Source organism: Symphalangus syndactylus, chromosome 8 (assembly GCF_028878055.3).
Source record: "Symphalangus syndactylus isolate Jambi chromosome 8, NHGRI_mSymSyn1-v2.1_pri, whole genome shotgun sequence".
Lineage (NCBI taxonomy): Eukaryota > Metazoa > Chordata > Mammalia > Primates > Hylobatidae > Symphalangus > Symphalangus syndactylus.
Window position 1 is genome coordinate 94394206 of NC_072430.2, and position 23344 is coordinate 94417549.

At 38.3% G+C, this 23344-nt stretch overlaps 1 protein-coding gene across 2 annotated transcripts in view; it reads right to left on the reverse strand.

Annotated features, from left to right (window-relative positions):
• The window catches only part of HIBCH (3-hydroxyisobutyryl-CoA hydrolase), a 126808-nt gene that overhangs the window by 79840 nt on the left and 23624 nt on the right, over window positions 1-23344 (reverse strand). For both annotated transcript variants that reach the window (XM_063645644.1, XM_063645645.1), the window contains exons 3-6: window positions 14274-14414; window positions 12004-12088; window positions 7947-8027; window positions 5125-5177 (exon numbers count right to left, since the gene is read on the reverse strand). In XM_063645644.1, the coding sequence (XP_063501714.1) occupies window positions 5125-5177; window positions 7947-8027; window positions 12004-12088; window positions 14274-14414 (360 nt within the window). The remainder of the gene's footprint in view (window positions 1-5124; window positions 5178-7946; window positions 8028-12003; window positions 12089-14273; window positions 14415-23344) is intronic.

Sequence of the window (23344 nt, forward strand, 5' to 3'; positions counted from 1 at the left end):
CATCACCCAAAATCATTTGTGCTAGAGCTCTGGGCCTGTGATGAGAAAGGGAGGCTCAAAGATCTCGGAAATGCCTTGAGGGTCTTTCTCCCATTGTCTTGATATTCCCTTCTATTAAGTATTACTCTCCTTAGCAAAAATTGCTGTGCCACACCTTGGTTTCCTCTCCCAAAAAGTTTTTTCACTCTTTATTTACATGGCCAGGCTAAGAGTTTTCCAAATCTTTCTGCTTTCTTTCCCTTTTGATTACAAATTTCACCTTCAGTTATTTTTTCCCTCTCACAGCTTTATGTAAGCTATTAAAAGTAGCCATGCAGCAGCCTGAATGCTTTGCAGATTAGATAGATCTTCTTCCAGGCATTCTAATTCACGGCTCTAAAATCCTGAATTCCATAAAGCCCTCAGACATGGACACATCCAGCCAGGTTGTCACTTTATTACAAGGATGCTCTTTACTCCAATATATTGTTCCTCATTTTCATCTGGGTCCTCATCAAAATGGCCATTACGGTCCATATTTCTATTAGCATTCTGCCCATGACCACTTAAATAATCTCTAAGAAGTTCCACATTTTCCCCAGCCTTGTCTTCTTCTGAGCCCTCACCAGAATCACCCTTAATGCTCCGTTCACAGCAATACATGTTTTTTCTATCCTGCTCCTCCAAACTCTTTCAAGTATCTATCCATTACCCAATTCCAAAGCCACTTCCACAATTTCAGGTATTTGTTATTAGCAACACTTCTCAGTATCAATTTTCTGTCTCAGTCCATTTTGTGCTACTGTAACAGGATACACAGACTAGGTAACTTATAAAACAAAATTTAAAAACAGGTTTATTTAGGTGATGGTTCTACAAACTGGAAAGTTCAAGATTGAGAGGCTGCATCTGGCAGCTTCTAGTGAGGGCCTTATGTTATATGAAAACATGGCAGAGAAATAGAAGAGGTACCAGGCACATGTAAAAAGCCCAAAACATAGGAAGCAACCTCACTTTACAACAATCTGCTCTCGCAGAAACTAACCATTCCCATAAGAACTAACCCAGTCTTGCAAGAAAGATACTAATCCATTTTAACAACATAATCACCTCTTAAAGGCACCACCTCCCAACACCACCACATTGGGAAACAAGCCTCAACATGGGTTTTGGTGGGGACAACCCATACTAAAATCACAGAAGTTTGTAAATCAGACATGAAAAGTGTGGCATTCCAAACCAAGATAAATACAAAACCCCACTACTAAAAAAAAAAGAGACTGTTCACTTCCAGCCTGTTGTTTACCCTTTCAAAGGCTATATGTTTATTATTTAGGGTATAATTGTTTAAAAATTTCTCTATAACTGTATATTCCTAGTTGTTATGGGAAGGCCAAAAAAGAAAAAAAGGTAGGATAATCCTTGCCCTTTTCAGACCATCTAATACAATTGGGAAGATGAGATATAAAGTAACAATAAAGTACAGACACCAAATTTAGAGTACAGACTGAAAGCACTGGCTCAATGGAAGAAGAAATCACATCTAATTGTAGTGTAAGTTGAGCACCTTGAATCCAAAACTCTGAAATCTGAAATGCTCCAAAGAGCATTTCCTTTGAGTATCATGTTGGTGCTCCAAATGTTTCAGATTTTGGAACATTTCAGATTTCAGATTTTTAGATTTAAGATTTAAGTTGTTAGATATGAGTTCTAAATTTCTCTTCAAAGAATCAATGTCAGCATGTTCCATCCTTTGCCTTCTACTTTTAAACTTAACTTCCTCATAAAGCAACCTTTTTTGATTACCTGCTCCACCCTGACTCATTCCAATTTAATGCTCTGCCATAACCATTTTTTCTGCCAAACCACTCACCCCATCACTCTCTTTAAATTAGCCAATCAGAATTAGTTTAGCCTGTGCGGTCTAACCCTAGCCAATAGGGGAATGACACAGCAGCAGGGGCCATGTGCATCAGGAATAAGAACTCCTTCCCCTCCCTTGTCCAGGTGTATGCTCACCATTGCTCCATCTGTAAGGGCACACCCTTCTATAGAAGTACATTGTCTTGATGAGAATTAAAAAAGAAAATGTTATATTTGAGTGCTATTTCTTTTGAGGCACTGAAACTTTATTTAAAACATATTGTAAATATTCCAAAATCCAAAACACTCCTGGTCCTAAGCATTTCAGACAAGAGATGCTCAATCCATACAATTTATGGCTATTAAAAAAAAGGGTAGAACTTCAGTCTTTAAGGATGCATGTGGTTGGGCATACCTGATGGAAGAGAAGACACAATATTTTTAAGGGAGCTAATAAAATATAGTATAAAACAAACTTTCTCAGGGGTTCCTCATGTGAACCACAGATCATGCAAATGATGTGATTATATTCTCAATTCTCCCAAGGATGGTACATAACTAGTACCATTCGAGAAGCACAAGACAGAAATAGGAGCTAATTTATTTTATTCAAGGGATGGCTTTGAGCCCTAGTTCTCAAAATAACATGACTCAGAATTACTCGGAGACCTTGGCTTGTTCAAACAGACTGCTAGGCCCCAGCCTCAAGACTGATTCTCTGGGCAAACCCAAGAACATTTTAGGGCACTAAGACTTAATCCTCTGGTGGAATTCTGGTTAAGAAAGGCTGATATAAAGTATATCTTTATTTGAAACTTATTTATGTTCTTTAAATACTGAAAACAGAGACCAGTATGAAGAATCAGCAGCATCTTTACTTCATCTATTCAAGACAACATTATCTTGGTCTGTTTCACTGCAGTCTTTTCTTTGGAAATAAATATTCTTGGTTGTTACCTATGAGGAATATATACAAACACTATACCAACCTATACAAGCCCCAGTACTGACATTCACAGGGCAGCTCTTCCTTCAGTGCTTCAGATTCTTTCCCTTCCTCTTATTCTGCAGTATTTTTTTCAGAGAGCTTTCATTTTCCCTAGTTTAAAGCACAACCAACCCACGCTCAGTTTCTGCCAAGCAGAGAGATACAGATCACTCTTGCTAGTAGAATCCCTTCCCAAAATGATGTGCAAGATCTAAGCAATTCCCAGTCCTTATTTAGGGTGGTTCTACTAGAACAAAGGGGGGGAACTTCCCGTATTCCAAATAGTTAAGTTCCTTAAAACACTGAACAGGTGGAATTTCAAAAATTCCACCTTTTGGCCTCATACTACCTACCTACCTAGGCTCTACCTACCCGGGCCCTACCTACCTACGTCCTACCTATTGTCATGGCTCAGGACATGCTACCCCAAACTATGGCCACTTGGAGACCACTGTGACTTTCCCCCACCTTTCTGTGGGACAGCTGGCTGTAAAGAAGTTCTCTAACCTACCTCTTCTGAAAGTATGCCTTGTTTTTTGTTTTTGTTTTGTTTTGTTTTTTGAGACAGTCTCACTCTGTCACCCAGGCTGGAGTGCGGTGGCATGATCTCAGCTCACTACAACCTCCCGGGTTCAAGCAGTTCTCATGCCTCAGCCTTCCCAGTAGCTGGGGTTATTGGTGCGCACCATCACACCCAACTGATTTTTGTAGTTTTAGTAGAGATGGGGTTTCACCATGTTGCCCAAGCTGGTCTCAAACTCCTGGCCTCAAGCGATTCACTCACCTCAGCCTCCCAAAGTGCTAGGATTACAGGCATGAGCCACAACACCCGGCCTTGAAAGTCATTAAACCCTCATGTGACAAGGGCCTCATCCTATACCTGGAGGAAAGGAATGTTACACAGAGAGGCCAAGAAGAATCTCAACAAACAAGCCTACCTAAGTTCCCCCATTTATTACTATTGAATAATACCGTTTTTGTCCAATCATACTTCTATATGACTGTCCATTGTTCACTGAACTTACACACAAAAACACAGCTTTTCCTGGATCTGTGGGTCTTTGGGTCTTCTTTTCTGAAGGCTCTCATGTCATGTAAAACTTTGATTAAATAAATTTGTTATGCTTCTCTATTGTTAATCTGTCTTTTGTTATACGGATATTGGCCATGACCCCTGCAATCGGTGAGGAAAAGACATTACTTTTTCTCTCCTCCGCTACCTTTCTAGGCTCAGTTCAATTCACCATCTTCTCCATGCAGCCCTTTCCTGCCATGAAGACCCATTCTGACCCCTCACTTCTTTAAAGGCTATCTTTGTCAGTACCATACAATTTACCAATTGTTTTGTAATTATTTCATGTTTTCTCTAACTCCAGGTCAAGTTAATCAATGCCAGTTACATTTTAGACTTCTCTGTAATAGCACACAGGCAGAATATTTGTCAACTGACAGAAATGCAGTTATACAGAACTTCATAAAGAATCCAAACACTTCCACTAAGGTGAAATTTTGAGTAGTAGGTACAATTTAGGCAACCAAATCTCTAATACTGAATTAAAAAAAAAAAAAAAAAAAACGTCAACATTCTAGTTTCTCTTCTGAAGCTCCTGAAAAGAATCAGTTTATTTTTAAGTAGAAAAAAGGCTCTATATATTAAAAGATAAAAACACAATCAGTTTCCACTGCTTAAAAAACTTGCTAATTCAAAAAGTTAAAATAGCATATAACGTAGGGGTGTGTGTGTATATATATATACTTTTTGTGTATGTGTGTGTGTTTTTTTTTTTTTTTTTGAGATAGTCTCACTTTGTCACCTAGGCTGGAGTGCAGTGGTGCAATCTCAGCTCACTGCAGGCTCCACCTCCTGGGTTCAAGCGATTATCGTGCGTCAACCCCAAGTAGCTGAGATCACAGGTGTGCACCACCATGCTCAGCTAATTTTTGTATTTTTAATAGAGACAGGGTTTCGCCATGTAGGCCAGGCTGGTCTCAAACTCCTGACCTCAAGTGATCCGCCCACTTTGGCCTCCCAAAGTGCTGATTACAGACGTGAGGCACCATGCCCGGCCATATAACATAATTAAGAACATAAAATATTCTTTTGGGCTCAGATAGTCTAAAAGTGCTATAAGCAAATATTATATCTCAAATCTGTCAGGATCCAAAATCCACACAATTATGTTTCAATGAGGTCTATTATATTACATTCATCAGCTCACTACTGTTTAATAATTATCAACTTATTTTTAACACAACTCACTCACATCAATGATCAGAGTAAAAAGTCTACTTACCCCACCCATTGTAATTCCATGAATAAGTGCAACATAAGGTTTCTGGCAAGAACCTGAAAGAAACAGAGCTGTAATTTTAGTTACAGTGTCTAAAATACATTCCCTTTTTCTAAAAAAACCACATTATATATACTCAAGATTTTCCCTAGGAAATTTTAGCAAGAAACACCAAAGATTACTAAATGTGTGGCTTATAAAATACATATTTTTAAATGTCAATCCAACACAACCCTATCTATTCATTATCATTTAACAACTTAACCTTCAATTTTAAACAAAAGCCAGGGCCCAGTGTGGTGGCTGACACCTGTAATCTAAGCTCTTTGGGAGGCCAAGGTGGGAGGATTGCTGGAGGTCAGCAGTATGAGACCAGCCTGAGCAATACAGCAACATCCCCTCTCTTAAAAAAAAATACAGCCAGGTGTGGTGGCAGGCACCTGTGCTCCCAGCTGCTCAGAAAGCTGAGGTGGGAGGAACACTTGATCACTTAAGCATAGGAGGTTGAGGCTGCAGTGAGCTGTGATCACGCCACTGCACTTCAGCCTGGGCTACAGACCAAGACCCTATCTTTTTTTTTTTTTTTTTTTTTTTTAAAAAGGGAGAGCTATGCCACATTACGGTTGGGAAGACTCAATATCAAAGATATCAATTCCCTCCAAATTAACCCATAATTCATTCTAAGTTTAATCATAATCTCAGTAGAAACTTTTGTGAAACCAGATAAAACAATTCTAAAATTCATATGGAAGATCCAAAGTTCAACAGCAGCCAAGACAAAAGACATGTAGAAAAAGCATCTTAAAGAATTTGGAAACAAAGTAATGATGCATAAACACTATGATCTATCCATTCTGCATATTATTTCTGGAGAAACCTTTGCACATGGGAAATAAGGGAGCACATATAAGAGTACAACTATCTATGTTAGTAATTACTGGAAGCTAAAATATCCATTAATGTAGAACAGATAATTAATGTGGGATATAATCATAATATTGGATACCACAGAACAGTTATATTCCACGTTGTTAAAAACAATTTATGGAATGGTTACACAGTAAGATAGTATTTATGTAAATTTCTAAACACAAAGTAAAAATCTTTTAGTTCAAACGTAAAATAGAAGCTAAAAAACAAAAGGAATTGGAAAGCTTAAAAACAGCAGCCTCTATTTGTCTACTTTGCTGTATAAAATATGATACAATGCTCTGCATTTCTATTTTGTCTTTAAACTTATACACCACACCAGGTGCGGTGGCTCACGCCTGTAATCCCAGCACTTTGGGAGGCCAACTCAGGTGGATCACCTAGGGTCAGGAGTTCAACAGCAGCCTGGCCAACATGGTGAAACCTGTCTCTACTTAAAATACAAAAATTAGCCGGGTGTGGTGGTACATGCCTGTAATCCCAGCTACTCAGGTGGCTGAGGCAGGAAAATCACTTGAACCTGGGAGACAGAGGCTGCAGTAAGCCAAGATCGCACCACTGCACTCCAGCCTGGGTGACAGGGCAAGACTCTGTCTCAGAAAATAAATAAATAAATAATAAAATAAACATGTTTTACTATTTTAAATACTTTAATGTTAAATTATTATACAGCTTCTTTTTTCATCACTTAGTAATTACTTTCATCAATTCATGTTTTTAGAAAAACATATATATCCCCATGTGTTTAATCTGCTAGATATTAATTCATGTTTTTATGCCAATATATAAATACGTTTATTTGTCTAAACGGCATGTGACAAAACTGTATTTTTCCAACTATGTCAAAATACTTTAATATCATGTATTCAATCAACTTCTAACTTAAAATCTTTTAGTTCATAAATATTTAGTAAAAATATCAAATATGGTCTAGGAGAATATACTAAAAATTAATGACAATGGTTGTTTTTGAGGAGGGATAAATGGTTGCTTCTGGGGAAAGTAATGGCACTGAGGAAAGCAAAAAAAATGGACTGAAATGTAACTTCCAAACTTGCAGTATTATATTTCTTTTGAATAAATTTTAAATCATCAAGCAAAAACAAAATATTGACGTCTGTTAATTCTGGGCTGGAGGGTACACAAGCACTTATTATGTTATTTCCTGTACCTTAACTTTTGAAACACATGCTTGATAAAAGTACTGCTTCACCTCCAATGAAACCTAGAACCTTGAATATAAAGAAATTTTTATTCCCAAGTTCTTCAAGAATTAGGAAATGACACTATACTTCATTTTATAGAGAAAACTGGAACCCAAGTTTTTCCCCCAAGAAAGCTACCACATGATCAGAAATCCATATTTTCATATTGATTTTTGTTTTTGAGATAGAGTCTCGCTTTGTTGCCCAGGCTGAAGTGCAGTGGTGCGATCTCGAATCACCACAACCTCCACCTCTCAGTTTCAAGCCAATTCTCCTGCCTCAGCCTCCCGAGTAGCTGGGATTACAGGCATGTGCCACCGCACCCAGCTGATTTTTGTATTTTTAGTAGAGACGGGGTTTCACCATGTTGGCCAGGCTGGTCTCAAACTCCTGACCTCAGGTGATCCACCCACCTCAGCCTCCCAAATTGCTGGGATTACAGGCGTGAGCCACCGCGCGTGGCCTCATATTGATTTTGTAACAAATAGCAGTTAAGTATAGCCTACTGATATTAAAGGGTAACTGTTCTGAAATAAGCACTTAAAATAGTTTAATCAACTTTATTTATGTCTGGCACATGGTATGAAAAGTTTAAGTAAGGATGCCTACTGATTACATTTTTAACAAAGTACATACTGTCCACCTCATTTCTTTATTCCATTTCCAAAGCTCTGAGCAGAATACACATACCAACAGCATTGTTCAGCATATATTCTTCTCTGAAGAAAACTGGAGCTATCTTCTGTTTTGCCTTTTCAGCTTCCGAGATTACTAGGAAGGAAAGATTACAAATCAAAAAAAATGATTTAATAGTCAACATTGTCAACTAGATCAAAAGTATTATGATAATTAAATACTGGGGGGAAGGGAGTACTCTAAAATGACTTGTTAAAGTTTTGAAGTTGCCCCTGCCACAGACATTATATTACAGTCACAGATCCATAATCCAATGTCAAAGCTTCAAGACAAAAATTCCTATTCTTGTTTTCCATGCTTCTTACAAAATGTTAGATTAGAAATTATAGGCTGGGCATGGTGACTCAAACCTGTAATCGCAGCACTTTGAGAAACCAGGTGGGAGGATTCCTTGAGGCCAGGAATTTGAGACCAGCCTAGTGAGACGCTGTCTCAACAAAAAATGTTTAATTAGCTGGCTGCAGTACCACGTGCCTGTAGGTTCCAGCTGCTCAAGAGGCTGAGCCGGGAGGATCACTTGAGCCTAGGACATTGAGGCTACAGTGAGCCATGATCACATCACTGTACTCTGGCCTGGAGAGAAGAGTGACACCCTGTCTCTTCAAAAAAAAAAAAAAATACATTGCAACAAACTACATTTTCTTTTATTTTCTCTAGCACTTAAATTAACATTTGCTAGACATACATTTCCTTTGGTAATATATCTTATTACAAAATGTGTTATACATTTGTGTGTATAGTGCTGCAACGTATCCCATGTCCTTAAATATTTCTGCCACATTCATTTCCCCCATAAAACATTTACTGAGCACCTGCTACATACCAAGTAATGTTTTAGGTGTTGCAGATAATAAAGACAGCGACACCAGATGGCTGTCCTGGAGTTCATACTGATACTAAAACATATTCTTTGTCCTATAAGGATTGGGGTGCTGTGAGAATGAGAGCAGGAGATGTGTAATTAATTAAAAGAAGGCTTCCTAGAAGAGGTAACCCTAAGCCAAGTTTGAAAAGGTAAATAGGAATTTCCTAGAAAATGACAGGAAGAAAAATTCTGCATAAGGGAAGCAGTACCCTACAAAGCCTCAAAGTCAAGAAAGAAGAGTAAAATCAAGAATCAAACAGTTTTAAAAGACTAAAGGTCAAAGGGAAAAGGTGAGGCTAGACAGGTAAATAATATACTGACATTCTTATTTATTAACATCAATAGAAATGTAACTTCTCAAAGACATTGCTATAGCATACCACTGTGTGGCTTAAAAAACAAATGCTCAGTAAATATCTACTGAATAGTGAATACTATCAAACGGTTTCACTTCTATTGCAATCTTCTATTACCCAGAGTTCACATCTCCTACCACATTCCTCCTCCAGTCAATCTCAAGACTGCTATCAAAGTTTCCTCTTCTATGTACTGCAACTCATATGCCTTTCCTGTCTTTAAGTCCTATGAGATTTATCTATTAAAACACAAACTAAACATTACATAGATATGTTTCCTCTTTTATGTGAAAGTATTACATACAAAATGTTGTCTACCAATTTTTACACTAACTCTAGAATTCTCGTTTGTTTTTTGTTTTGAGACAGAATCTCGCTTTGTTGCCCAGGCTGGAGTGCAGTGGCACAATCTTGGCTCACTGCAACCTCCACTTCCCAGGTTCAAGTGATTCTCTTGCCTCAGCCTCCCAAGTAGTTGGGATTACAGGCATATGCCACCATGCCCGGCTAATTTTTGTATTTTTAGTAGAGACGGGGTTTGACTATATTGGCCAGGCTGGTCTCGAACTCCCAACCTCAGGTGATCTGCTGGCTTGGGCCTCCTAACTCTAGAATTCTGCCAGCTCTTCCTTCAAAATGTTCCATATGTTGACTTCTTTTCCTGGTTTTTTGGGATGTTTGTTTTGTTTTTGAAATGGAGTCTTGCACTGTCGCCAGGCTAGAGTGCAGTGGCATGATCTCGGCTCACTGCAACCTCCACCTGCCAGGTTCAAGCAATTCTCCTGCCTCAGCATCCCGAGTAGCTGGGACTACAGGCACATGCCACCACACCCGGCTAATTTTTCTTTTTTGTATTTTAGTAGAGATGGGGTTTCACCACATTGCCCAGGCTGGTCTCGAACTCCTGAGCTCAGGCAATCCTCCCAACTTGGCCTCCCAAAGTACTAAGATTACAGGCGTGAGCCACCGCATCCGACCCTTTTACTGGTTTTTAAAAGAAAGATCTGACATCTACTTTTATCATTCTGAGGTTTCACTGATATATACCTAAACAAACAAAAAATGACTGTCTTTGTCTATCATCTTTTATTCAGCTCTTATCACTGCTTACCAATTCTAAAAGGAAAGGAATGTAAGTTTTATTGCCTTTGGAATGAAGCTCTTTTACTTCAAAAACCTTCTCAAATTTCCTTCAAATCTTTTTCTGATCTAATTTTTATTCTAATCAATTAGTTCCATCTAAATTAAGATTAAATGTCCTTCACAATCATTTGGAAAATTTTCTGAGTGTCCACTTATTGTCTTGTACTATAATCTTTCAAGAAACTACATTTCCTGGACTTGAATCCACTGCTTTATATGTGTAAACTACAATAATTCTACAATTTGTAACTGTTATTTCCAAACATCAATATAAAATTAGGCCTATATGCAGAAATAGCTCAGTCAGAAGAAGCTAATAAACTCAATACATAAAGCTCTGCCCATCTGTAAACTGACAAGATCACAGGCCTTGAAAGGCTAATTCAAAGCTGAAAAACAGTATTTTAAAAATATGCATGTTGTTGGGAGGCTGAGGCAGGTGGATTGTCTGAGGTCAGGAGTTCAAGACCAGCCTGGCCAACATGTTGAAACCCCATCTCTACTAAAAATACAAAAATTGGCAGGGCATGTTGGCAGGCACCTGTAATCCCAGCTACTCAGGAAGCTGAGGCAGGAGAACTGCTTGAATCCGGGAGGTAGAGGTTGTAGCGAGCAGAGATCGTGTGACTGCACTCCAGCCTGGGCAACAAGAGCGAAACTCCATCTCAAAAAAATAAATAAATAAATAAAATAATAAAAAAAATGCATGTTGTAGGCAAAACAACAGATTCAAAAACAATTCAGTTAACAGATCAGTTTAAGCAAAGTTTTCATTAAACTGCAATTTTTAAATTCATTAATAAGTGTTTGAAATTATGTCCTGAATCCAGCTTTTTTCCTATTATTAAGGTAATGGTTTACGTAAGTCTGGCGAACAAGCCCAAAGATTGTTGTCTTAATACAACAAACAAATAAACATATAAAATTAAAACACAAAGAAAAAAACCATCCCTGAACACTACCAATTCCATAAGAAACAAAATACAAAACGTAAAAAGTTTCAATATATTGTATATATAATATGGACAATCATAGCAATTATAATAAATACATGACACTGATGCTGAGAACAGACATTTCTTCTGTCTTTAACATTTAAATGTGTATAGACAGACTGACCTGAACAATTAGGAAAAATAAAGAGAGTTTCTCTTTTTATCTCAGCATGTTTAAACACATGTAAAATATATTTACAACGTAACAGGATAAATGCTGTAAATAAGTACATAGAAGATGGTTGCTTTGGAATCGTGAGTAGGGGGAAGCATAGGAAAAGTTATAGAAATATGTGACAGCATGTCATATTTGAAGAATGGCAAGTCAACATGGCCAGATAGGTTATAAGACCAACAGAACTGCTTAATATCAGCTCTTCTAAAATATAAAGTGGACCCATATACCCTAACTGGACATTTTGTTTGTGATGATTCAGGGAGAGAGACAACATATTTAAATTTCAAATGGGTATTTGTGTAGTGAGAAAAAAAAATCGGCTATTCTCCTCATTTGCTAATACTAACTGCAGAAAGTAAGTCTTTAAATTTTTCTTTTTCCTAAGAATGTATTAACTTTATAATAACAAGTTCTAAAAAGTAAAGCAAATTACAAATTACTACAAAAATTTGACAACACTTGATCAGTTCTAGTCGGGGGGAAGAGCATTCAGGTGAAAGGGGAAAGTCTTTACCTCTGATATCACCCCCAGCACAGAAAGCCTTTTCTCCAGCTCCCTTTATAATGATCAGGAAAGTTTCAGGATCTTGTTCCCACTTCTATTCAAATATAACAGAAGATGGTATAAGCATATTAGAAACACAAACTCATTAAAGTTATATGCATATGCACATATATGCAATCATATATTCATATATATATGTGTGACAGTACATATTCTTCTGTAAGGGATATCCAGAAAAATGAATCTCATCCCATTCCTCACCGAATGAACTTCATTTGCTTTTCCCAGATAAAGTAGAGGCTATTTCAAAAATGTTGCTAGATGAGTACACTTCGTGATCCAAATTTCAAGATGGCACCTGAAATCTTTGCCATAACTTTGACACCAAGATGAACAAATATGGGCATAATAATGTTACATAAATGTATAAATTTGGAGAACAAATCAACTCAAAGACTGCTGATAAATATAGCAATAACCTTTCTACTGTGCTGATACAGGGCTCTCTGTCTTACTCTTAATATGTAAGTAACAGAGTGAAACCACTTATAATATTGATAAAAAATCCAAGTCATTTGGGATTGGTAAAGACAGCTAACAAATAAGTAGGATGAAAGAATCAAGAGCCGATGAAAATGTCAAAGTCCAGAACAATGGACAAAATGAAAAATTAGTTACCTACAGACAAAACTTAACAGGGGTTCTATCAATCTATACAGGTTGACTATCCCTTATCTGAAATGCTTGGGACCAGAAGTGTTTCAGACTTTTTTAGATTTTAGAATATTTGCATATACAGTATGAGACATCTTGGGGATTGGGAATTCCTTTATGTTTCATATACACCTTATACACATAGCCTGAAAGTAATTAATTTTTCTCATAGGGACCCTGAATAAAATGTGTTGTGCACTTGCATTCTGACTGCGAGCAATCATGAGGCCAGGTGTGGAATTTTCCACTTGTGGCGTCATGTTGATGCTTAAAGAGTTTTTCAATTTTGTAGCATTTTGAATTAAAGATGTTCAACCTGTACTAGAGAATAAACATGTAATGCACAAGGAAGATGTAGCTGGACAGAAGTGATTGTCCAAAAGGTCCGTGCAATACTGGACTACATTAATTACATTAATAGAGATGTTATTCTAACATGAACATTTCTAATTTCTCCCACTCTGGTCCAACTCTAATTTGCAACATTTGGCTTATTTCTATGTATCACATTTTGGGACATATCATAATGGTATCTCAAACAGAAACACAAGAATGGAAGACAGACTCATCAAAAGAAGAATTAAGGAACTTGGTAGCCAGGGGAAAGCTAGTATTTGTTCAACATCTACATGGCAGACTATATTAGGTACTCATATATACTATTCACTTAATCTTTACATATCATCATCCCCATTTCAGAGCTCAGGAGACTGAGGTATGGAGAGATTAACTTTCCCAGCCTACACAGTTAATAAATAGAAATCCATGTTTCAAACCAGACAGTCTGACTTTAAGTCCTGTTTTTCCACTATTGCATGCTGTTCACTTAGGAAAGTTTATGGCCTTCTCTGAGAAAAAGCAGGCAGTTTAAAAGCAGCTGTCTGGCCGGGTGCGGTGGCTCATGCCTGTAATCCCAGCACTTTGGGAGGCCGAGGTAGGCGGATCACAAAGTCAGGAGATCGAGACCATCCTGGCTAACACGGTGAAACGCCGTCTCTACTAAAAACACAAAAAATTATACGGGTGTGGTGGCGGGCACCTGTAGTCCCAGCTACTCGGGAGGCTGAGGCAGGAGAATGGCATGAACCCAGGAGGTGGAACTTGCCGTGAGCCAAGATGGCACCACTGCACTCCAGCCTGGGTGACAGAGTGATACTCCTCTGTCTCAAAAAAAAAAAAAAAAAAAAAAGCAGCTGTCTTCAAATGAAAAAGCCGTCAGGTGGAAGCAGATTAGATTTCTACACTCATCCTCTCAGAGGCAGAACCAGTATCACTGGTTTAAAGGTCAGAGAAACAGAGTGACAGAACACAAAAAGAAACTTGCAAACAAATCAGTGCTATATAAAAGTCAAAGAGTCTGTCTCAGGAGGCAGTGAGCTCCCTATCACCAGGGATGCTCAAGAATAACTGCACAGGGGAAGCACTGAAACCTCAAGAATCAATGGGGCTTACTTAGATGCAGATCCCAGAGAATTATGTGATTCTATGGGAGAAAATACCAGAAATGTCCTATTATGATATACTTTGAAAAGAATCCATATAATTGCAGTAACAAAATTACAAACCTTTAGCTGTGGATAAATCTGCCGAATCATATTAAGAGTCAATGCATTGAGGAACTTTGGTCTGTTTAGTGTTATGACTCCCGCACAACCTTTTTTTTCCAATAGCACATCTTCTGCTGCATCTGTGTGCTTGGACATTCTCTGTATAAACAAAGAATAACTTTATGACAAAATCTCTTAAGTGTTTATCACAAGCGAACATCAAAACATACATATCAAATGCAAATCTTGCATATTAATGGTAACTAAAGGAATGAATAACTAGGTACATCTTACAAGTTTCTAAAGTTATTTAGATTATGTAGACAAACAATTCCAAAGCAAATCATACACACCTAAATTTTTATTTCTGAGCTAACTGAATAAGCTGACTTACTATATAGAGCCCAGGCTAGAATTTCTTGGACTTTGAAATACCCTTAAATCTTGTAATTTACTACTGTATATCAAGCTCTATGTTACATACTGAGAAAGCAAAGATGAATAAGAGAGGGCAAATAATTCTGACTATTGTAGCTATGGCCAACTTGAAAATAAAGATGATATCTGAGTTGGGGCTTGATGTATCCCAAGAAAAAGGGGTGGCGAGAATTGCAGGCAAAGGAAACAGCACATGCTAAGCCATAAGCAATGACTATTTGTAAATGTTAAGATGTTAAAACATTAGTGGAACAAACGCTGGCTGAGGAAATGAGTGGTGAGAGGGTAGGCAGAGTAAGTAGTTTGCAGCCAGATTATAATATGACAGACTTAATAATTGTGAAGAAGTTTCCTGCACACTGACTTAAAGCCTTGCACAATATAACTTAATCACCAGGTCTCACTGCTCATGTATTTTGCAGTATTAACTAATAAAACACCTGTAAGGAACACAGTTTTAACTATACAGTGATTTCCCAGGACTCTGCTATACCCAACCATCAGGACTCGTGGCATCACTATTCTTTTTTTAAGTTCTGGGATACATGTGCTGAATGTGCAGGTTTGTTACATAGGTATACATGTGCCATGGCGGTTTGCTGTACCCATCAACCTGTCATCTAGGTTTTAAGCCCCGCGTGCATTAGGTATTTGTTCTAAAGTTCTCCCTCCCCTTGCCCCCCACCCCCCAAAAGGCCCCGGTGTGTGATGTTCCCCTCCCTGTGTCTGTGTGTTCTCAATGTTCAGCTCCCACTTATGAGTGAGAACATACGGTGTTTGGTTTTCTGTTCCTGTCGTTAGTTTGCTGAGAATGATAGTTTCCAGCTTTATCCATGTCCCTGCAAAGGACATGAGCTCATTCTTTTTGATGGCTGCATAGTATTCCATGGTGTGTATGTGCCACATTTTCTTTATCCAGTCTATTATTGATGGGCATCTGGGTTGGCTCCAAGTCTTTGCTATTGTAAATAGTGCTGCAATAAACATATGTGTACATGTGTCTTTCTAGTAGAATGATTTATAATACTTTGGGTATACACCCAGAAATGGGATTGTGGGGTCAAACAGTATTTCTGGTTCTAGATCCTTGAGGAATAGCCACACTGTCTTCCACAATGGTTGAACTTACACTCCCACCAACAGCGTAAAAGCATTCTTATTTCTCCGCAGCCTCACCACCATCTGTTGTTGCCTGACTTTTTAATAATTGCCATGCTAACTGGCATGAGATGGTATCTCACTGAGGTTTTGATTTCCATTTCTCTAATGACCAGTAATGATGAGCTTTTCTTCATGTTAGTTGGTTGCATACATGTCATCTTTTAAGAAGTCTGTTCATATCCTTCACCCACTTTTTGATAGGGTTTTTTTTTCTTGTAAATTTGTTTAAGTTCTTTGGAGATTCTGGATATTAGACCTTTGTCAGATGGGTAGATTGCAAAATTTTTCTCCCATTCTGTAGGTTGCCTGTTCATGTTCACTCTGATGATAGTTTCTTCTGTGGTGCAGAAGCTCTTTAGTTTGATTAGATCCCATTTGTCAATTTTGGCTTTTGTTGCAATTGTTTTTGGTGTTTTAGTCATGAAGTCTTTGCCCACGCCTATGTCCTGAATGGTACTGCCTAGGTTTTCTTCTAGGGTTTTTACTGTTTTGGGTTTTACATTTAAGTCTTTAATTCATTTTGAGTTAATTTTCATATAAGATGTAAGGAAGGAGTCCAGTTTCAGTTTTCTGCATATGGCTAGCCAGTTTTCCCAGCACCATTTATTAAATAGGAAATCCTTTCCCCATTGCTTGTTTTTGTCAGGTTTGTTGAAGATGGCACCGCCATTCTTAACACATTCCTTTATGTAAAGGAAACATTTAAAACCTCGCATGGGAAAAGTGTGCAGTGTAAAATTGAAAATTGAAATTGGAAAATTTTAACTGAAGAATGCCAATTAAAACTAAACAGCACACTTATTAGCAAAAATCTAATAAAACCTAGAAGTACATATTTTGACTGCATTGAGCAACATGTTTATATAATGTTTAAGTTCTCCTTTATGAAATCAAGTTGCATATTTAATACTGGAGTTAATTTTTGTTAAAATTATCAGATAAAAATAGAAATAATTTATATTCACTTAAAGTTACAGGAACAATTCTTAAACAACAGAAAAAGTTGTGTCTTTTCAATTGCATTTGAATTTCTCACTGAGTTTCTCTAAAGAGAAATTCAGGCCGGGTGCGGTGGCTCATGCCTATAATCGAGCACTTTGGGAGGCCAAGGCGGGCGGATCACGAGGTCAGGAGATCAAGACCATCCTGGCTAACACAGTGAAACCCCGTCTCTACTAAATATACAAAAAAAATTAGCCGGGCGTGGTGGCGGGCACCTGTAGTCCCAGCTACTCGGGAGGCTGAGGCAGGAGAATGGTGTGAACCCAGGAGGCGGAGCTTGCAGTGAGCCGAGACTGTGCCACTGCACTCCAGCCTGGGAGACAGCGAGACTCCGTCTCAAAAAAAAAAGAGAGAGAAATTCAAATAAAAACTTTAGCAACAGTAAGATATATTTTGTAATCATATTGACAGTGATCAAAGTCTGATACACACACACACACATCTGATATATTCTTGAGTATAAGTAAACAAACATACTGGGGAAGGATAAACTTACAGAACCTGAAACAGTCTGACACTTTTTTTCACAGATAGATACACATGGCTTTTTTATTTTATTTTTCTAAATGCTAGGAAAGAGTGTTAAGGTTTTTTTTTTTTAACTTTTATTTTAGGTTCGGGGTACATGCACAGGTTTGTTATATAGTTAAATTCATGTCATGGGGGTTTGTTGAACAGACTGTCACATAAACCTAGAACCCAACAGTTATTTTTTTCTGCTCCTCTCCCTCCTCCTATCCTCGACCCTCAATTAAGCCCCAGTGTCTGTTGTTTTCCCCTTTGTGTCCATGTGTTCACATCATTTAGCTCCCACTCATAAGTGAGAACGTGAGGTATTTGGTTTTCTGTTCCTGCATCAGTTTGCTAAGGATGATGGCCTCCAGGTCCCTCCATGTTCCTGCAGAGGACACAGTCTTCTTTTTTATGGCTGTATAGTATTCTATGGTGTATATGTGCCACATTTTCTTTATCCAATCTGCTACTGATGGGCATTTAGGTTGATTCCATGTCTTTGCTATTGTGAATAGTCCTGCAGTGAACCTATGTGTGCATGTGTCTTTATGGTAGTACAATTTATATTCCTTTAGATATACACCCAGTAATGGAACTGCTGGTTCGAATGACAGTTCTGTTTTTAGCTCTTTGAGGAAATCACAACACTGCTTTCCACAATGGTGAAACTAATTTACACTCCCATCAACAGTGTATACACGTTCCCTTTTCCCCACAACCTCACCAGCATGTTATTTTTTGACTTTTTAATAATAGCCATTCTTACTGGTGTAAGATGGTATCTCATCATGGTTTTGTTTTGCATTTCTCTAATCATCAGTGATACTGAGCTTTTTTTCATATGTGGTTGGCCGCGTGTGTATCTTCTTCTGAAAAGTGTTTTTTCATGTACTTTGCCCATTTTTTAATGGGGTTGTTTTTTCTTATAAATTTAAGTTTCTTATAGATGCTGGATATTGGACCGTTGTCAGATGCATAGTTTGTAAACATTTTCTCCCATTCTGTAGGTTGTATGTTTGTTGACAGTTTCTTTTGCTGTCCAGAAGCTCTTTACTTTAATTCGATCTCATTTGTCAATTTTTGCTTTTGTTGTAATTGTTTTTGGTGTCTTCGTCATGAAATCTTTGCCTGTTCCTATGTCCAGAATGATACTGCCTAGGTTGTCTTCCAGGGTTTTTACAGCTTTGGGTTTTACATTTAAGCCTTTAATTCATCTTGAGATAATTTTTGTATATGGTGTAAGGAAGGGGTCTGGTTTCCATTCTCTGCATCTGGCTAGCCAGTTATCCCAGCACCATTTATTGAATAAGGAATCCTTTTGTCATTGCTTCTGTTAGTCAGGTTTGTCAAAGATCAGACACTTGTCTGTCTCAACGGCTGTAAGTCAGTCAAAAGAGAAATCTACATGAATGTTGGAACTGGAAGTGAAGCAGTCGCCCCTGCTTACCAGGGGCATAAGCCATAAGAAAGATTAACTTAAAATGTTAATCTTAGTTAACATTTCCCACTCTCTTGCTGATCTTTCCTCCTGGAACCCAACCAGGCTTTCCTAGGATGACTGGAGCCAGAGGTGCTGGCTCTGGAAGGAAACAGAGGTCACTGCTAAATCCTTTCCCTTTATCTCCCATACAGAACAAAAGGCTTTCTCTGCAGGGAGGGGAAGAAAAACCTTCAAGCTTATAGCCCTAGGGCTCTGATGAAGTCTCATTCCAGTGGGGGAAGGAAATAGACGCCTACTAAATAAAAGTCTTCATCTCAAAAGAGAAGCACTTCAAGACCATAGCCTAAGGACCTTAGTGTTTGTCAACAATAGCTGAAGAAAAGGAAGTGCGGACAAAAGAAAATTTAAAAAGGCAGTCAATCTCAATCCCCAGAGGAGGGAGAGGGAGTTAGGGGAAGAGAAGTGCCTGACTACAAAGGGGCAGCATGGAAAATTTTAGGGGAATGGAACTTCTCTACATGGTATTGGGGTGGTGGGTACATGATTTATAAATTTGTCAAAACCCACAGAAATGTACATCACAAACACTACTGCCTTAGTCCATTCCTGCTGCTACAGCAAAATGCCTTAAACTGGGTAATTTATAAAGAACAGAAATTTATTTCTAACAGTTATAGAGGCTAGGAAGTTCAAGATCAAGATCAAGGCAAGTTCAAGTTCAAGATTCAGTGCCTGGTGAGACCAAATTTTGCATGAGTTCTGTGGTCCACACATGGCACAAGGAAGGAAAAGGGCAAAAAGGACTAGTTGACACCCTTCAACCTCTTTTATAAGAGCATTAATCCCATAAGGGTGGGGTGCTCATGACTTATCACTTCCCAAAAAGCCCCACCTCTTAATACCATCACATTTGGTATTAGGCTCCAACATACGAATTTTGGACGGACACATACATTCAAACCAAAGCATGAGCTATCTTTCAAAAAGGAAAAAAAATTACCCAGGATATCAGGGAATTCCAATATGGAATGCAGACTATGACAAATGAACTGTCAACTGAAGAATCAGGAGATTTATAAATTTGGAAAAGAGAGCTTTACTTCTCATAAACGGCTGCAGCCTGCAGGCTGACCATCCCACAGGCTGGGAAGCACAGCCTCTGGCAGAAGCCAAGAGCAGGCACTTCCAGTGAGGGAAACAGGAATTTATGCTGAACTGGCTGGCTACATAAACATATTCAACAGGTTACAGGAGGAGCTATGAATATTCACGAACAGGAGGCACATGCATGTACAGTAAACTAACATGTATGCACATGCACACCATGTTAACTCTGAGGTGGAGACTTAACAATTAAATGTATCACAATTAGGCCCTACACATCAAAAGACGAAGCAGAGGAAATGGAGGCCCACTGGGTGCAGCCTCCCTCCATAGACTGGCCAGAACCACTCCATCATCAGTGGTCTTTTATTAGGAAGGAATGCTGGTCAGTTGCTGGGTCAAAATTGCAGAAAGAAGGAACAGTCACGTGGTTGCTTGAAATCAGCAGGGGAAAATTTCGGCTGGTCTCTGTTTAACTCTTAGGGAAGAAAGCCTAATGGTGGCTAACGAGGGAGGAGGTATTACAAGGTGTGTCCAAGCTCCCATTCCATCTTGGCCAAGAACTCATTTTTTAAGCTTTCTCTGGGGTCCCCTTGGCTGAGAGGGGAGTCTAGTCGTTGGGGGGAACAGGATTTTTTCTTTCTCAGAATCTAACTCAATTACATATTATGACATAACCTCAGTGAAGTGACTGTGGTGATGAGGAAGCTAACTAACTTTGGAAATCAGTGAGATGACTGAAAACTGTATGGATGATAAAGGAACTGTACTCTATCAACATGGCTTTTCATGGTAGCAGGGAGCAGGTAACAATTCTGCAACTGCTTTGCATGTATACTAGGTTTAAATTAGTAAGTAATGGAGCCTGGTTGTCACTGTCAGGAGTAGAGTTACAGATAGAACAAGAAGGGAAAGACAGAATGAACCCTGACCTATGGTACTCGATTAAAGACATCACCATGAACTCATGTTTAGTTTAATATACATATACAGAAAAAGTACAGAAACAATTATAGATATGCATGAATACATGAGTAAGTACATAGGGTATATGTATTCTATTACACATACATACACTACCCTAGCTCTATCCTCTGAGAGAAAACCATGACACCCAGAAGCAAAGAGCACTCCCAGAGTCTAGATCCTCATTTCCAAATGCAATTCTCCAATAAAGGCAACCAGAGCGCCTTAGAGAAATGGCTGATTCCAGCACTAAGATAGGGAAAACACGAAATGAGTCCAGAGCATACCTTCTAGTACCAGAAAGGAAATGTTCAAAAAAAAAAAAAAAATTAAAAGGATGGGGTCATATAAAAGAAATACAGAAGCCAAAATGAAGGCATTCCTGATGGCCAGAACTGAAACAATGAAGCAATCAATAATTTGATATTAGATGATAGCCCAAAGAATAAATATCTATGAGTCCACACAGAAAAAATAAATGGAAGAGAAAAGATAATCTTCCTCCCAGAATTCTAAATGACATACGTAGTTATCTCCCTTCCAAGAGAGACAGCTTTGTCCCCTCACCTTTTGAGTTTGAGCTGGACTTACTGACTTGCTTTCAATAAGCAGAGCATGAAAGGGAAAAATAGTAACTTTACAATGGAAAACAATAAATGGTACTTACACAAAGTGATAAAAGTTCGCATTACCAATGATGTCACGTAGATACCATGTACTCCCTGATGCACTTGTCAAAACCCACAAATACTCCCTGACATGATGAGATTAGAAGGGCACTTTTCCTCTGTCATATTCTTGCCAAAAACCTTAACTCTAGTCTAATTATGAAAAAAATAACAGACAAGCCCAGATGAGATGGTATTCTACAGGTTACCTGACCACTACTCCTTAAAATCATCAAGGGCATGAAAAATATGGAAAGATAAGTTGAGAAACTATCACAGACTAGAGGAGACTAAAAAGCATGACAAGTACATGCGTGTCATTGATTCCTGGAACAGAATATTAATTAAAAAAATGGTGAAATCCAAATAAAGTCTGGAGTTAACAGTAATACACAAATTGTCTTAGTTAAGTTTCTGTTGCTCACACCAGAATACCTGAAACTATGTAATTTGTAAAGAAAAGGAATTTATTCCTTTCCTTACAGTTATGGAGGCTGATGTCCAAAGTCAAAAGGACACATCTAGTGAGGGCCTTCTTACTGGTGGGGACTCTGCAGAGACCCAAGGAGGTACAGGGCATCATATGTCAAGGAAGATAAGCATGCTAGCTCAGATCTCTCTTACTTCACTTATAAAGCCACCAGTCTCGCTCCCATAATCCCATTAATCAAGTAATGGATTAATCCTTCGTGAGGACAGAGGCCTCATGACCCAATCACCTCCCAAAGGCCTTATCTTTCAATACATCCACACTGGGGATTAAATTTCAAAATGAGTTTTGGAGCGGGCAAATATTCAAACCACGAAACCAATGTTCTTAGTTTTGATAAGTGTACCATAGTAAGAATAGTAGGCAATTTGCTAGGGCTGCCATAACAAAGTACCACAAATTAAACGGCTTAAACAACACAAACTTTTTTTTTTTTTGTAAAACCAGCATTTTAAACCAACATTTGTTTTGATTTCCAAGTTTTATGATCTCTTCTACCTCCAAAAGAAACTGAAGCAACTTACAGATTAAAACAAAGTATAAAGAACTAAAGCATTTAGAGATAAAATAAGACAAATGTATCCCTGTGCTTGAATTTATAAGACACAGTACGCTTTAGTAAAAGAAGTGTTGGAACTGAAGCACAAAAAATCCCGGGTTCTAGCCTTAAGTCTCTCTAACTGTGTGGTCTTGTGTAATCTTTATTCCATTGGCAAAACGAAGTCTCTAAAACTTTTTCAACGTAATTTTTAAATATATTTAAAAAATAATATGCTAGCAGTAGTATGTCAGGCAAAATGCGGTGGTTGAGGTTGTACAGGAACCAGTTAAGAGATTAAAGAGTGATTAGGTACAGAGGATTAACAGTAGGAATAGAAAGAAAAGGAGGGGGGAATCCTTTTAAGGAAATGTTTGACAGAACTTGGAAGTTGATTGGAAATGAGAATGAGCAAGATGAGTCCAAGATGACTTTGAGTCTGAACAACACAAACTTATTGTCTCACAGTTCTGAAGGCTGCAAGTCCGAAATCAAGGGGTCAGCAGAGCAATGCTCCTGCTGAAGGTGCTAGGGAAGGAACTGTCCTAGGCTTCTTTCCTGGCTTCGGATAGTTCTCTGGCTTGTGGCAGCATAACTCCAATCTTCACGTGACATTATCCTGTGTACATGACTATCTGCAAATTTCCCTTTTATAAGCATACCAGTCATATTGGATCGAGGCCCACCCTACTCAATTATGACCTTAATTACATATACAACAACCCTGTTTCCCGATAAGGTCACATTCTGAGGTACTAGGGACTAGGA